A 17,617-nucleotide genomic window follows, 5' to 3' on the forward strand; every position below is an offset into this window, starting at 1 on the left:
GTATCATTACTCTCTCTCTCTCTCTCTCTCTCTCTCTCTCTCTCTCTCTCTCTCTCTCTCTCCCTCCCTCCCTCCCTCCCTCCCTCCCTCCCTCCCTCCCTCTCTATATATATCTTTTTCAGCATTTTTAAATGTTCAATTATTAGACTTTTTTTAGAAGTTTGGGTCTTCTCTTTTCTCTCCACATTCAAAAAGAGAGGAAGAAGTAAAAAAAAAAGTGAAAAAGGTTGAAAGAGTGAAAATGAAGAAGTTGAAAGGAGTAGGAAGAAAGAAGGAAGAAAAGAAGGAGGAAGACTGAGAGGAAGGTGAAAGAAAGATGAAGGGGAAGAGGAAGAAGGCGAAAAGGAAGGAAGGAAGGAAGGAAGGAAGGAAGGAAGGAAGGAAGGAAGGAAGGGATAAGAAATTAAACTGACAAAGAGGTCAAAAGCAGGACAAGGAGAGAGGAGAGGAGCTGCAGGTGCACCTTTAAGAACAGGAGACATAAGACATAATATGAAAGATGACAATTCAAATAGCTAATATGGAGAGCAATCTCAAAAAAGAATTTAGATTAGAAAGCAACTAAGAGAACCACTGATAGAAACCAAACTAATTTTTATCACAGATGACACTTGAAATCAAGCATACACGTGTAAAAGCTGAGCACCTTAAAAGAAAGACAGGAGCTGGAAAAACTACACAGACTGAAACAAGAGCGTGAACAAGATTAAGCTATTCTGGCATTGATTAGGGCAAGAGACAGAGAGAATTGTGTTTACAAGTCAGAGGGGTCCGGGAACAGCTAAAGCAGTGGTTCTCAACCTGTGGGTCCCCAGGTGTTTTAGCCTACAACTCCCAGAAATCCCAGGCAGTTTACCAGCTGTTAGGATTTCTGGGAGTTGAAGGCCAAAACATCTGGGGACCCACAGGTTGAGAATCACTGAGCTAAAGGAACACACTTGAGATATGATAATGCAGTAGAGTTCCGGTTATCTGACTTAAATGGGCGGGCCGCGTGTCGGATAACTGGATCTGTTGGATAATAGGGAGGCCCGGCATAGGGAAACCCGGGGTGCGTTGCTGTTTGGCAATATTAATTATTATTAAGGGGGTGCTTTGCTAGTGCTTTTGGTGCACAAAGGCAGAAGGAGTTGAACTAAATGGCCCAAGGGGTCTCTTCCAACCGTCTTTGTATTATTATTATTATTATTATTATTATTATTATTATTATTATTATCAACAACATTGAGGCTGTTTTTGTTCCCATTTTGTTTTTTTTACTTCAAAATAAGATATGTACAGTGTGCATAGGGAATTGTTCAGTTTTTTTAAAACTATAGTCTGGCCCTCCAACGATCTGAGGGACCATGAACTGGCCCCCCCTGTTTAAAAAGTGTGGGGACCCCTGCTGTACACTATTATATTGGGTTTCCTAGGAGAGATTCCAGTGTTGGGGAATAACATCAGTAGATAATTGTGACAAAAGGGATTACTACATGACTGCCCTCACAGCTCCCTTGTAGTCTCGGTAGATGCCAAAGGTGGCTGCAAATCTGTATATCACATGCATGGGTCTCCTACACAGTACTTTCAGAACATTCTAGAACTCTTTCTGCTCGTATAAAGGACCAACTGCCACCAAGCTGACCGTTTATTTCTGTCCACTGCAGCAGCAGCACTGAAGGAAACTGCTCCCTGAGTATGTCTGATTTCGTTTTACTTTGTTTTTGAATCTGGACTGTTTCTCGGCTTCCCTTTCGATTCAGGATTCAGTTTGGTCTTCTATCATCTTTGGTTTGACCTGGCTTGATTTATGGCTTCTCTGCTGTTTTGTTGTCTTCTTTGACTTGTTTGTTCTCAAGATGCCTTCAACAGCCACCTTCAAGTGTTGCATCAAGTGCAGAAGAAAGATACTGGAAAAGGATGGTCATGAGAAGTGCCTCCTTTGTCTTGGTGAGGGGCATGTCATGCAGACCTGTGCTCATTGCCGGGTGTTCTCCCCGCAGGAGAGACGGGATCGGAAGTCACTCCTCAAAGCATATCTTTATGAAGAGGCCTTGTTTCCTGTGACCTCGACGTCCTCAAAATTGGCGTCAAAAGAATCAGGGCCATCAAAGGTGAAGTCTGATTCTGTATCAGCACTGAAGCCTTCCTTGAGCTCAGCCCATCTGACTACTGCCAAGCCTGCAACTTCCAAGCCTTCGCTGTTGGCGAAGAGCGTCTTGGCCTCAACAGCAGCCTCCAAGTTAGTTGCGATACCCCGGACTGAGTCTAAGTCATCCTTGAGAACGGCCTCACCAACTCCTTTGGCTTTGGCCTCAAGTCCGAAGCCTTCCTCAGCCCCAGCCTCGATGGCATCAACTTCCACTTTGCAGGCACCATCCACTTCAACCATTCGGAAAGCCGCCAAACGCTCATTTCAGGAGCCCACTTCCATCCAGGCCAAGAAGGCCAAGACCCTCAAGGCTGACGTCATGGTGAAGGAACACACAACACCAGGCAGATCGGTGGAATTGATGACTGTGGACCATTCTAGCAAAAAGCACCGCGAAAAGAAGCACAGGGATTAGCTTCGCAAAACAGTGACTCCAGCCCTTTCCATGATGCCAACGGAGGGTGAAATCTTGGACACATCACCACTTCATGCCACTCAGGGGGCTCCTACCGTCTCTGAGAGTGTGCCTGGCCTTTTAAGGTCATCGGAAGCACCACCAACTGCCACTTGCCTCCCTAGCTTAGTTGAGGCCCCCAAGGCAATGTTGGATTCAGCACAGATACTGTCACTCCTGGTCTTTGTCATTGGCTTTGTGGGATTCAAGGCGATCTGCTTCCAGGAGTGTTTACTGTTCTTTATCACTGTTATTCACTTTATGGGAGTACTGTTCCCACAGTAGGTACTGGAAGGATATCTACTGCTGCTTATATCATGATGCCTACGCTGGGCATGTGAGAGATGTGCGACAACAAAATCAACTACTTTGCCTTTCCCACTCTTGCTCTTGACTCTGCCATGTTGTCTCAGGGGATGACTTTCTCCGCGTCAGTCCTGAAGCTGACCAAGCCTGATGGTCCTTATGCTTTCCTTAACTCCCCTCTCCTTTTTTTTGTAATTCTTAGGTTTTTGGAATTTGGAATCTGAGTTTCGTGGAATACACTTATTATCATTTTAATAGTATCATTCAGTACTTTATAGCTTTTTTACCTTATAATATTAATATTAGATTTTTCAAAATCCTAAATTGTTCATATTCATTATTATTATAATTAATTTTATAGTTGATATTATACATCTTGTTATTGATCCAATGCTTTTTCTGGGCAGTCCTTTTTGGGAAAATTAAAGTTCTTTTTGTATTCAACTACTTTAGCATATTTTGTTTATCTGTATCCATTTCCATTATTGTTGTTATTGCTCTCTAATTTACTTTTTTTCAGAACCTTTTTTCTCTTATATTTGCCTTTCTAAATATCTTTGCATTTTGCTTTTTATAAAAAATTGTTTTCTCTTCAAAAAAATTCTTTTTAGTTTAATTTTATTATACTACTTATCAGTATTGTTATTATTTGCATTGGGTTATTTTCCTGTTTTTGTATTTGTAAATATTTTTTCAGTTTATTAACATCTTTTGATGATTCATATTAAACTAAAGTATTTATAATATTTGTGGTCTTCTTATTTTCTTTTGCGAATACACACACGCTCATGCATACATATATCCCTACTCTTTAATTTTTTACTTTTTGCAATTTCTCTGAGAAACATTCTCTACTGGAGGGTGACACTTTTATTTTTACTCTACTCTTATTATTATTATTAGTATCATTACTATATACAGCAGAGTCTCACTTATCCAACATTCACTTATCCAACGTTCTGGATTATCCAATGCATTTTGCCTCCAGTTTGCCACAGCTGTTTCTCTAGGCAGCAAGGATTGAATTTTTTATGGATTTAATTTCTGACAATCTTGCTACTGTAAGTTAATTTTTTCCAATTCTATCTTTATTTGTAGTCAATTTGTTAGTAGCCAATGTTTTTGTAGTCAATGTTTTCAATATAATGAGATGTTTTGATGCTAAATTCGAAAATACAGTAATTACTACATAACGTTACCATGTTTTGGACTGCTTTTCCTGTTGATTTGTTGTAAAACATAATGTTTTTGGTGCTTAATTTGTAAAATCATAATGTAATTTGCCGTTTAATAGGCTTTTTCCCTCCTTACTATCCAACATTTTTGCTTATCCAACGTTCTGCCAGCCCGTTTATGTTGGAAAAGTGTGACTCTACTGTATATATAATCCTTCTCAGCATTTTTAAATTTTCAATTGTTAGACTTTTTTTTGAGAAGTATGGGTCTTCTGTTTTCTCTCCACATTCAAGAAGAGGGGAAGAAGTAAAAAAGTGAACAAGGTTGAAAGAGTGAAAATGAAGTTGAAAGAAAGTAGGAAGAAGAAGACTGAGAGGAAGATGAAAGACAAAATGGAAGAAGGTGAAAAAGAAGGAAGGAAGACAAGGAAGAGCTAAATTAAATTGACAAATACCTCAAAAGCAGAACATGGAGAGGATCTGCAGCTGCACCTTTATAAACAGGAGACATAATCATAAATTGCTGGAGGAAATAGGAGAGATGACAATTCAATTGACAAATATGGAAAGCCATCTTTTAAAAGAATATGGATTAGAAGGTGACTAAGAGAAAAACTGATAGACGCCAAACTAATCGTATCACAGATGACACTTGAAATCAGGCAGCTAGTAAACTGGCTGGGATTTCTCGGCGTTGTAGGCAAAGAACATCTGGGGACCCCAGCGTGAGAACCACTGAGCTAAAGGAACACACAAGAGAGATGATAATATAGCCCAGCCAAAAAACAGATGTCTTGGTTTCTTGGATTTTAGGTCTGTACCTAAGGTTATTTGGGATACCCATTCAGAAGATTATAATAATAATAATAACAATAATAATAATAAAACTTTATTTATATCCCGCCACCATCTCCCCACGGGGACTCGGGGCGGCTTACATGGGGCAGTGGCCCAAACAACATAACAACAAAATATAAACAACACAATAAATCACAATATAAAAAGATAAAACAATAATACAATATATCAATATAAGCAACAATGCAAGATAAAAATTTCATTTAAAACACATAAATGGTAAGACCGTAATAAAAACAGGATAAATTATTAAAAACCCACTGGGGCTGATTAATTAATGACTATCTCCAAAGGCCTGCCGAAACATCCAAGTCTTTAGTTGCTTCCTGAAGGAAGGTAGAGAGGGAGCCAACCTAATCTTCCTGGGGAGGGAGTTCCAGAGTCGGGGAGCCACGGCCGAGAAGGCCCTCTCTCTCGTCCCTACCAAACGCAGTTGTGAGGAGGGTGGAAGTGAGAGGAGGGCCTCCCCGGAGGATCTCAGCGATCGGGTGGGTTCATAGGGGACGACGCGGTCACGAAGATAACAGGTCCCGAACCGTTTAGAGCTTGATAGGTAATAACCTGCACCTTGAATTGGGCCTGGAAAATTATCGGCAGCCAGTGGAGCTGCTTGAACAGGGGGGTTGACCGCTCCCTGTAAGCAGCTCCAGTTAGTAACCTAGCTGCCGACCGTTGTACCAACTGCAGTTTCCGGACCGTCTTCAAGGGCAGCCCCACAGAGTGCATTACAGTAATCCATCCTTGAGGTAACCAGAGCATGGACCACCATGGTCAAGTAAGACTTCTCGAGGTACGGTCGCAGTTGGCGCACTAGCTTTAGCTGTGCAAAGGCCCTCCCGGCCACCGCCGACACCTGAGCATCAAGTGACAGCGATGAGTCCAGGAGGACCCCCAAGCTGCGGACCTGTGCCTTCAGGGGGAGTGTGACCCCGTCAAGCACAGGTAGCCACCCTATACCCCGATCAGTCGCACGACTGACCTGGAGGACCTCTGTCTTGTCAGGATTAAGTTTCAGCTTGTTGGCCCTCATCCAACCCATTACAGCGGCCAGGCACTGGTCTAGGATCCGAGGGGCTTCCTTGGAGGTAGGTGGAAAAGAGTAGTAGAGTTGTGTGTCATCTGCGTAGAGATGGCACCGAACTCCAAAACCCCGGATGACCTCTCCCAGCGGTTTCATGTAGATATTAAAAAGCATGGGGGACAGAATGGAACCTTGCAGGACCCCACAGGTCAAAGGCCAGGGGTCCGAGCAGGTGTCCCCCAGCTTCACCATCTGGGTGCGACCCTCCAGGAAGGACTGGAGCCACTGGAGAGCAGTAACCCCAAGGCCCATCCCGGAGAGCCGTCCCAGAAGGATACCATGGTCGATGGTATTGAAAGCCGCTGAGATGTCTAAGAGAACCAACAGGGACACACTCCCCCTGTCCAGCTCTCTACGGAGCTGCATTGGATAGACTGCATCAGCTCTAGTTTCATAGGCTGGATCTACACTGCCATATCATCCGATTATCAAATCAGATAATCCACATTATCTGGTTTGAACTGGATTAGCTGAGTCTACACTGCCATAGAATCCAGTTTGAAGCAGATAATCTGGATTTTATATGGCAGTATATATTCAGCCATAGCTATGGTTACCATGATTTTCTATGGACAAGCAGATGGTGACTGGTAGATGACATATGTTCTCTGTCTCCAAAAAGAAAGCTGAGAGAGGAAAACTGAAACCGTTTTTTTGAATCTGCATGTGAAATATACTAAGAAACAGGACTAACTTTTGAGGCACCAAAATGTGTGTTCCCCAGTGTAATTGATATGTTGGTGAAACTCTTGGGAGAAACATCAGAGAGGATGCAAATGGATGTGGACAGTTCAAAATTCATTCAAAAGCAGAGTCAATAGAAATGCCTAAGTGATATCATACTTTACTTTCTTCAAAACATATCAAAGACCAAATACTACGGAAGCAATACATATCAAAAATGAACATTGGTGATCAAACAATTAACAAATGAAGGCCATCCCTATGAAAATCCTCCAGAAAAGAAAGGGCAGTTCTCTTTTCATGTGCAATCACCCCCTCAGGTTGGTAGCTTGCTCGTCACCCATGCCTGTGATTCTCAGTGACCACAAAGGAGGACAGGTTGCTTACCTGTCCTCCTTTCTGGTCATCTGTGAATGACCCATTCTTCCTGCCATGTATCCTGACACGCTGCTGCTTTGCTGGCCATGGAACTGCTGGCTTGGAAGCAGCCAGCCCTTTGTGCGAGTGGGGAGATTGGGGCTAGAGCTCTAGAAGGATCCCAAGGTGTGCTGCACAGGAGCAGGAGACCCATGTGTGGCCACTGTCCAGCTTAATGACGTTAATAAGTCAGTTTTTAACCCCATAGCAAACTATCACTAGTGACAGTAGGACAGAGTCTCCGGATCTTGCTTCTCTACTTCAGTTTTTTTTTTAAACGACACTGTTTCTTTAAACATAGCAAACAGGAAAAAGATAGAATTTATATATAAAATGCATATTTATTACTATATCTGCCATGAATTGTAAGAATCAATAAAATATCCTCAGATACACAAACACACACACATATATACTTTTGTCATGTGGGATTACTTTCACTTTAACCGATTCAGCATAATGCGAAGAAGAGATCTTTTCACGCAATCTCCTACATGTCTACTCACAAGGCCCTCAGAGTCTGGAGGAAAATATGCTCTAGCCAACGGATATGGGATTGCAGCTTCAGTGCACAGTACACATTGTTTATAGAATCATAAAATTGGAAGGGACCATATGGGCCATCTAGTCCAACTCCTTGCCATGCAGAAAAGGCACAATGAAAGTACACCTGACAGATGGCCATCCAGACTCTCTTTAAAAGCTTCTAAGAAAGGAACTTCCACCACACCCAAGGCATTTTAGTTGTCTTTCCCCAGACACCTTACAGCTTGCAAATATCTCTTTTGAACTGTGGTGCCCAGAATTGGACATCGTTTTCCAGGTGAGGACTAACCAAAGCAAAATAGAGAGGCACCATGACTTTCTTCGATCTAGATACTATACTCCTTTTGGACTGATGTCGAGCCAGGCATCATCCATTTTATATCTTTGAATTTTATTTTATCTGCCTAAATGTAGTATCTTACATTTGTCCTTTTTGAAATTCATTTTGTTAGTTTTGGCCCAGCTCTCTAATCTGTTGAGGGCATTTTGAATTCTGATCCTGTCCCCTGGAGTATTCGCTATCCCTCCTAATTTGGTGTCATCTGCAAACTTGATAAGCATGCCCACTCAACCTTCATCTAAGTCATTAATAAAGTTCCTTCAATACTCTTGGATGTAGTTCATTTCGCCCTGGAGACTTCAATTCATTTAGAGGAGCCTGGACTACTTCTTTGCCTGTGTTGGGTTGCATTTCCCCTATTACCTCTTCAACTTCATACTGGTCAGGTTGAACACAAATCTGCTTTTGGGAAAAGACTGACATAAAGAAAGTGTTGAGCAGCTCTAGCTCTGCCTTTTCCTTTTCCCGTTAGCATTTCATTACCTTCTCCATACAGAGGCTCTACATGTTTGGTCATCTGGTCAAGTAAGGCTTCATTCAGTTCTTCAGTCTGCCTGGAGGTCCATAGTCGACCCCCACAACTACATCTTTTTCAGCCCTTGTTCCTTAATTCTTATCCAGATGCTCTCAACCTGGTTATCTAGACTCAAGAATTTTATGTTGCATATACTGTACACCATTATATTGTGGTTCCTAGGAGAGATTCTGGTGTTGGAGAATGATATTGGTAGGTAATTGTGACAGAAGGGATTGCTGCCTGACTGCCCTCAGAGCTCCCTTGTAATTTCAGTAGTTGCCAACAGTGGCTGCAACCCTATACTTTGCCAAACGACAGGGGTATCTGGTGGATATCTATAAAATACAGTGGTTCTCAACCTGTGGGTCCCCAGGTGTTTTGGCCCAACAGTTTACCAGCTGTTAGGATTTCTGGGAGTTGAAGGACAAAACATCTGGGGACCCACAGGTTGAGAACCACTGATATAATACATGGCTATAGTTTCTTAATAGTTTTGTTCTGAAATATTCGTAAGACTATAGTTAAGTCTATGGTGAACCCTAAAGGATTGGATTTGGAATAATTTTTGTTTTGTTTAGCTTTTTAAAGCAATAGCCCTGGAGTCCTCAGACTTTGTGATATGTTTGTGGATGATTCTAGAGGTTTCTTTGAAGCTTTTCAGGAATGTGTGTGTGGCCCTTGATACTTTTTTTTTTTGAATTCAGCCATGTTTAGGAATGACTAACTGGTATTTTAAGAACATGGAATCCTCTGTAATTGTAAACACTGCTCCCCCCAAGTCTTAGAGATATTAGCTGGACTGAAAAACTGTAATTTTAAAAAAATAACAAAAGGTTTAATTTATTTACAAAAGTGCACAGTAGACAAAATAGCTCACAAAAGGAGTAAGAGTGGTTGGAATAGGAATCATGTTTTCTTCGTATGCTTAATATGAAAAATATCCACAGTAGTTTCATGACATGGCCTCAAATCAAAGTCACAGTATCCAAGGCAAAAACGGCCCTGTGGAAGACAAAGGATTTGGATAAACATACGATTCAGGAACACAGGTTTACTCAAAGATTAAATAAACAGCAATCCTCACCTGCGGTTTCTTAAAATAATCAAGGCCTCTTCCAATTTTAATCGTCCATCCATTGTTGAATCTGTTCATTTCAAAAGATATTTTTTAAATTTACAACTCATCAATATTTGAAATGTATTGATTTCATAACAGTTTACTAATGTGAATAATAAAGTTAACTAATATATGAGCCAATGCCATATATGCAAAATTCTAGATGTTTATTTGAGAAACCAAGCTTTCTATTACTAAGCAATAAAAGCAGGCACATTCAAGCACAATGCCCCATCTGTCAAATGAAGGCAGCAATTACCCACAGGATTGTTGTTAAGTATAAGAAGAGATTAAATATGTTACATAATGACAAGAAGAAATGTATTAATACATCAATAATCAATGATAAAGTTGCTAGTTTCAATCTCTACAATTATACCTTCAATTGTATGTATCATGATTGCATTAGTTGTATTCTCATTAATACATTTACTGGATCTTCTCTTTTTACAAGAAGGACAAGAGTCCAAATTGCTCCACTCTCCCATATTGATAATTTATATGTAGCAGATGTTTCAGAGAAGACCCAAAGGGTGAAGGGATCATGGGGCACACCCACTGGATATGAAAAGTCACTTGCCCTAATAGCCTAATAAGTGCATAAAGGTGTTTTGCCTGCTGCAAGAAGTGGAACCGGTTTTGATCGACAACAGAAAAGAAGGAGGGACAAATATTAATTTGAACAATAAATGGAAGTGGATATTGATATATACTGTACAGGTCTGAATCTTGGCAAGAGCAGAAGTAGGCAACAGTAGGTTTCCAAACCACACTTATCAAATAATGTTAAACACATAAACTAATGTTAAGAACTTGTCATTTTTCCGCATGTTTCACCAACCTAATCTCTCGATCATGTATAGAAGAAGAATATGATACATCCAGTGTTACACCAAAATCCTCCAGGGACTGTCGAATTTCTTCTAAGCTGTTTATCTGTTGAGTCCTTCCGTTGCCCTATTAAAGTTCATACATGTTTTTCAAATTAAACTGAAAATAGTCAGAGCATAGACAGAGTTATGGACAGACTTCTTTTGATTAAAAGCCCAATTTGCTATTTTCACATTGATGATTGCAAATTTACTGTAAGAATAAGCATTTATAGCCCAGATCCACAAAGCATGTTATAAAAGTACACTGTGTATTACCATCTCTTTGTAGATTTCTGAAATACCAAGAATTTACTGCTAAAGGTCAGGAAAGAACAATAGGGTTCTCTGGCAGAGAATTTTAATTCTGTCATTAAACTTGGACATCCCAAAAAAATCCACAGAGTGGTGTCAGTTCAAGAAGGATGAAATGGATCTTTAGCATAGCTATATTTCCCAAGCAAGAGACAGGCTTCAATAGGAGGGACGAGGAAGACTAAAAATATAACATGGGGACAAAAACCTCTGCCCGTTATTAATTACTTATTTAAACATAGCCTTCTACACAGGTCCACCCAACGTTCATATCCCACCAATGTGTGCTATTGATTGGCCTGAAAAAAAGATAAAACTAGAACTCAAAGGTATACACATGTTTTTCATACAGAGGTTGCCAGGCTGAATCTTTGGCATTTCTGGCAAGAAAATGCAACAACCATGTTCTGAAATGGTACAGCTGCTGCTAATGATTATAGAGCAGGAGTAGGACAAATGCTGCCTGTCTGCAGCTCTCAGGCTTTGCCGTAGGCAAGTGTCGTGCCTCCAGTTTTTGGCCCAAAGTGCCAATTGTACCCAGGGCATGGGAATAGGAGACACAGAAGGTGTGTGCAGCCTTCAAGGGTTTGGAGAAGAGTAGACATAGACTTCTAGGTGTGGATCATCCCAATATATATAGAACATTAAGCCTGGTCAAAGGTGGAATCTAGTAATGGTTGTTTACAAAGTCTTTCTCTTAATTCATATCTAACACATTACCTGGTCTAATTCATCACGGGACATTATGCACCCTTTTTGTGATATCACATACCACAAAATCACATACATGGGTCTCATACGCAGAACTTTCAGAAACTTCTAGAACTCTTTCTGCGCATATAAAGGGCCAACTGCCACCAAGCTGACCGTTTCTTTCTGTCCACTGCAACAGCAGCACTGAAGGAAACTGCTCCCTGAGTATGTCTGATTTCGTTTTACTTTGTGCTTGAATCTGGACTGTTTCTGCTAATAATATAATATTGTATGTAAATTTAATTTGTAAGTTGCTCTGAGTCCCCTTTGGGGTGAGAAGGGTGGCATATAAATGTAGCCAATGAATAAATAATAATCATTTTCCCTAATTGCAGCATTCATACTTGCCTCCAACAGACAAAAAAAAATCAGAAATATTGTATATTTACAACCTTGACGAAATAATATCCCCTGATGGCGCAGCGTGTTAAACCGCTGAGCTGCTGAACTTCCGGATCAAAAGGTCACAGGTTTGAATTGGGGGAACAGACAGAGCCCCCACTATTAGCCCCACCTTCTCCCAACCCTAAAGTTTAAAAACATGCAAATGAAAGTAGATGAATAGGTACTGCTCTGGCGGGAAGGTAACAGCGCTCCATGCAGTCATGCCACATGACCTTGGAGGAGTCTACGGACAACGCCAGCTCTTCGGCTTAGAAATGGAGATGAGCACCAACCCCCAGAGTCAGACATGACTGGACTTAATGACAGGGAAAAACCTTTACCCTTTACCTTAACTACCACCAATTCCTCAATACTTTATTTCCCATACCACCATACTTGGCCACAGCAATGCGTGGCCGGGCACAGCTAGTGTATTATATATACATATTTAATATATACAGTAGAGTCTTGCTTATCCAACCTCCACTTATTCAACGTTCTGTATTATCCAATGCAATCGGCCTTTCAGTAGTCAATGTTTTTGTAGTCAATGTTTTCAATACATTGCAATGTTTTGGTGCTAAATTTGTAAATACAGTAATTACTACATAACGTTACCATGTATTGAACTGCTTTTTCTGTTGATTTGTTGCAGGGCTGTAGCCAGAAAAAAAATTTGGGAGGGGTTTTGAAAATTTCAGGGGGGGGGGTTGAACCCCTGACCGACCCACCCGCCCCCCGGGTTCAGACCTGTCAATATCTGCTTGAGATAGTGCCTGGAGGGACTCTTAATTTTTTGCGTCTCATAGACTTAGCATGGGGATTTGGTTAACCAGTTAAAATTCATGAGTAAACCAGGTTTTTTTTTACCTGAAAATTTCGGGGGTGGGGGGGGAGGGGTTGAACCCCTAAAAAAAACCCTGGCTACAGACCTGATTTGTTGTAAAACATGATGTTTTGGTGCTTAATTTGTAAAATCATAATGTAATTTGATGTTTAATAGGCTTTTTCTTAGTTCTTACTTATTATCCAACATTTTCACTTATCCAGCATTCTGCTGGCCCATTTATGTTGGATAAATGAGACTTTGTATAATGTAATGTATATATATCAGGCATGGATGAATTTTTAGACCAACATAAACATAACAGTTTTTCAGTGGAAGACCTCAGGGGCCATCCAGTCCAACCTCCTTCTGCCATGCAGGAAAAACACAATCAAAGCACCCCCAATAGATGGCCATTCAGGCATTGTTGTAATAATAATAGTAATAGGAGAAACCCTAGGGGGCATCCAGTCCAACCCCCTTCTGCCATACAAGAAAAGCACAAAGCAACTCCAACAGAGGGCCACCTAGCCTTTTAAATAATGAGGATGATGTTGTTGTTGTTATTATTATTATTATTATTATTATTATTATTATTATTATTATTAGCAGAAACCCCATGGGCCATTTAGTTCAACTGCCTTCTGCTGTGGGAAAAGCATAATCAAAGCATCCCCTGAGTGATGAGAGGGGAAAAGGGTTTTGGAAGCAAGGAAGGCAAGAGGGAAAGGATCTGGGCAGTGAAGGAGGTGAGAAAAAAAGCTTGTGGGGGTAAGCTAGGCAAAGGAAAAATGGTTTTTGGGGCGAAGAAGGTGAGGAAAAAAGGCTTTTGGAGCAGGGGGAGGAGCAAGAAAGAGTAGGGAAAGCTTGGAGGGAGAGGGGGATGAGGAAGGAACTGCACAGTGTCTCAGTATGCTTTGCAGAGCCCACACACTTTGAGAACTGCTGTGCCTAGCAAATGGATACAGGATTGCATCTTCAGTGCACAGACTTACTTCATCGTGAGAGGTAAGAAGATGTATTCTTTTCACTTTGCATCGTCCCTTAACAAGCATTTCACAGAATCGCAAGAAGTTGTATAACTGTAAGCAATTGAAAATAGGGTAAGTTTTTGGTCAATAATGAGATGTCATAATTCACCAGAAAACATTATAAACATCAGTAAAGTGAAAGGCAGTAGGAAAATAACACATCCACACACAAATGGGTTAAGTCAATTAAGGAAGCCACAGCCTTGAGTTTGCAAGAGCTGAGAAAGGCTGCTGATCGGGACTCAGGTTTCTCATTTACAAAACTGACTTGACAGCAAATAAGAACACATTTCAGAGAGAGAAAACAACAAAGTCTTTTGACAATTTGACTCTACATTGCCTTACCTGGTGGACATGTCTAATGTATGGATCCTCAACCCAAACTTCTGTAACAGTTTCACTAAGATATTCTTGGAATAGCTTTTCGTAACTAAAACCTTTGGTATTTTCTTCTATTTTAATTTGTTTGTGGTATTTTCCATCTGAAATTTAAAAAAAAACTTTCAAAACCATGCATGGTACATTTAAAGTAAAAAAAAAAGAGTTTCCATGAAATAATCTATGACTGCAATAAAGGACACCTACATTATAGCTTCTTATTGGATTATTTGATTATGACCTGTTAGGATCATGACCTATTGAGAATTATGACCTGTTAGGATCATAACGTATTGGGTAACAGAGTTTCAGGAGTGTTCCTTTAGTTTATTGGGTAATGAAAGATCACTGGGCGTGTAAATGTCTTGTTCCTATTCCACGCACTCGGCTGACAGAAGATTCAAATAGACTTCTTTAAAATGACAAGTTTATTTTACTCACAACTTCATATATTTAAATATACAGGCACATTTCTTGTCAGTTTAAGCTTTAAAAACGTTTCGGTTTGTATCTTTAACTTATAGTCTTTAACAGTCTCTACAAAAACTATATTGCTCGGTACAGCTCTCTTTTATAACAGTCTACTTCCAAGGAACTCAACCGACTTCTAACACTGGCTTCTGTTCTCCAACTGACTTCTAACTTCTAACACTGGCTTCTGTACTCAAATATACTCAAGCCTCAACTGTCATCCTTTTAAACTGCATTCCAAACCATCAATGAACCAGTCACACGATCTGCAGCCCCTCCCATCGCTTCAAGTACAAAGAACTAAGAAAGCTACAAACCAAAAAAGACATACACTTAAGGAAATAACACATTATAAACAGACAACACATTAAATAGAAGAGCTTGAGAAGGTTGCCATATCCAACACTTCTTACCTTCTTTCTCTTTCTTAAGATATTCTTTGATGTCTTCAGCTCTGTTCATGTAATGTGTTATCTTGTCCCTATAATGAGCCTTTTTCCTCTCATCCTTTGTAACTGAAAAAGAATGTAAACCCCATGAAAAAGAACAAAATCCTTGTTTCTTTTCATCAGTCCCACTTCTCCTATTTCATTTGGACCAGTGTGTATGCAACAAAGGTACTGACTCTCATGTAGCAATGATAACAGTTCACAGAATAAATGGCAGGGCACAGCTAACTCCTAGGCTTTAACCAATCAAAATTTATAGTGTATTCAGATACAAACCCCGGTAACTTGCAACAATTCAGCACAACACTTGTGTCCTCTTGAATCCTTACAAAATAAAATTCCAAATGTAATATATTTTCTGTATTTCCTAAAACACAAGTAGCTCTTTTTTCTTCCAAGGTTAGCAAATTCTAGTGGAGGAAAGTGCTATCATCCATGGACCATATGCACTGGTATACCCTCCATTCACATCTGACCATTTCATCTCAAGAAACCCTTCATCATAATCACATATAGTTGTAGTGGCTTAAAGGTAACCTTTAAGAATCCTAAGGTTGGAAGAGACCACACGGACCATCCAGTCCAACCCCCTGCCATGTAGAAAAAGCACAAAGGACAGATGGCCACCCAGCCTGTTTAAAAGCCTCCAAGGAAGAAGCTTCTATCACACTCTGAGGCAGAGAGTTCCACTGCTGAACGGTCAGGAAGATCGTCTTAAAGGGTGGTAGTTCATGAGTGTGGGGTTCGGTGGAATGGCACATCTGTATTATGTGTATTTGACTTTTTTTGTTTTCTTTTATATTCTGTATGTCATTTATACACTTAAATAAAACAAATTTAAAAGTTCTTCCTAATGTTCAGGTGGAATCTCCTCTCCTGTAATTTGAATCCATTTGAACTCTGAGTCCTAGTTTCCAGGGCAGCAGAAAACAAGCCTGCTCCTTCCTCCTTATGACACCCTTTCACATATGTATACATAGCAATCATGTCTCCTGTCAACCTTCTCTTCTGCAGCCTAAACATAACCAGCTCTTTAAGACACTCCTCTTAGGGATTCATGGTCAGGGACTACAAGGAGTTGTCGTTTTGTGAGACACTTGTCCTCTTTGACAGGGAAGGCTAAAGATCTGGTAAAAATTCTAATCCCAGGATTCCATAGCATTGAACCAAGCAGCTAAAATGGTGCCAAACTCCATTAATTCTAGACACACCCTTCCCTTCGTTACTGACCCAGCAGCTGCAGAGGCATGGCTGGTGAATAGTAGAGGGGAGAGGGAGGGGGCTGCAAAAACCCGTGGCCTGGTCCATATTGGTGGCTGTGGGTCACAATTACTTCCTGGAAGGTCTCCCTGGAGGATTGGCAAGTGGTCCAGGGCCCAGAGTGCAGGGGCCACCAGCTCTTCAAATAGCGTTGTAAAAGGCTTCCATGAGTTGCTGCTGTGAGTTTTCTGGGCTGTATGGCCATGTTCCAGAAGCATTCTCTCCTGACGTTTTGTCTGCATCTGTGGCAGGCATCCCCAGAGGTTGTGAGGTAGGTTGGAAACTAGGCAATTGCAGTTTATATAGCTGTTCAGTGTGGTAGAAAGAACTGTCTGTTTGAGGCAGGTGTGAATGTTTCAATTGGCCACCTTGGTTAGCATTGAATAGCCTTGCAGCTTCAAGGTCTGGCTTCTTCCTGCCTGGGGGAATCCTTTGTTGGGAGGTGTTAGCTGGCCCTGATTGAGTCATGTCTGGAATTCCTCTTTTTTCTGAGTGTTGTTCAAGGTCTGGCTGCAGTGAGCAGCCAGACCTTGAAGCTGAAAGGCTATTCAATGCTAATCAAGGTGGCCAATTGCAGCATTCACACCTGCCTCAAAAAGACAAAAGTTCTTTCCCCCACTCTGTGGACATTCCACAGATTTATAAACCCACTTGACTAGTTTCCAACACATCTCATTACCTCTGAGGACGCCTGCCACAGATGCAGGCGAAACGTCAGGAAAGAATGCTTCTGGAAGATGGCCATTCAGCCCGAAAAACGCAAAGCAACCCTCTTCAAATAGCACTGCTTTGCCCAAAGAGGTTGGGACGCTGGGTGCATCTGCATTGTAGAATTAACACAGCTGGACCCCGCTTTAACTCTCAGGACCCCACAGCATTGAGTAATGGCAGTCCAAGAGGGGTCCAACTGCATTCCTCACGCAAAACAACCCTCTTCGAATAGCACTGCGGGTGTCATATCCGGAAACAAACGCCCGCGCCTACCTTTGAGCACTTGCAAGAGGAGCGCGATGCCTTCCTGGTAGCAAACCAGCGACTCCTGGAAGCGGGAGGCCTCATCCAGCTCCACCGCCCGCTTCAGCACCGACACCGCGGGATCCGCCATCGCCGGGCACAAGGACCCCTGTGAAGCCTCCCCAAGGCGGGCGGATCAGCCGGGAGGCGGATGCGTCAATCATCCCCGGAATCCCCGCCTTCCGCGGGCCACGTGACTTCTGGGAATTGGAAACTTCAAGGCAACTCACGGAGCCGG

The 17,617-nt window shown here is 41.4% G+C and overlaps 1 protein-coding gene across 1 annotated transcript; it reads right to left on the reverse strand.

Annotated features, from left to right (window-relative positions):
- Window positions 1-4,942: 4,942 nt before the first annotated feature.
- On the reverse strand, window positions 4,943-17,483 carry mitd1 (microtubule interacting and trafficking domain containing 1). The gene is made up of 7 exons (XM_003229459.4): window positions 17,350-17,483; window positions 15,070-15,171; window positions 14,153-14,289; window positions 13,772-13,858; window positions 10,471-10,586; window positions 9,597-9,657; window positions 4,943-9,514 (listed from the first exon to the last, which is right to left on the reverse strand). Exons 1-7 carry the CDS (start codon window positions 17,468-17,470, stop codon window positions 9,419-9,421), a joined length of 720 nt encoding a protein of 239 aa, XP_003229507.1. The 5' UTR covers window positions 17,471-17,483; the 3' UTR covers window positions 4,943-9,418.
- Window positions 17,484-17,617: the final 134 nt, after the last annotated feature.

This window comes from Anolis carolinensis, chromosome 3 (genome assembly GCF_035594765.1).
Source record: "Anolis carolinensis isolate JA03-04 chromosome 3, rAnoCar3.1.pri, whole genome shotgun sequence".
Lineage (NCBI taxonomy): Eukaryota > Metazoa > Chordata > Lepidosauria > Squamata > Dactyloidae > Anolis > Anolis carolinensis.

What these genes read in the sequence shown, in the direction of transcription:
- mitd1 (XM_003229459.4), bottom strand. Translation starts at nt 17,470, where the DNA reads ATGGCGGATCCCGCGGTGTCGGTGCTGAAGCGGGCGGTGGAGCTGGAT. An exon ending in CCTCTTGCAAGTGCTCAAAG is followed by an intron (nt 15,172 to 17,349) that starts GTAGGCGCGGGC and finishes ATTCTTTTTCAG; the next exon opens with TTACAAAGGATGAGAGGAAA. An exon ending in ATTATTTTAAGAAACCGCAG is followed by an intron (nt 9,515 to 9,596) that starts GTGAGGATTGCT and finishes TGTCTTCCACAG; the next exon opens with GGCCGTTTTTGCCTTGGATA.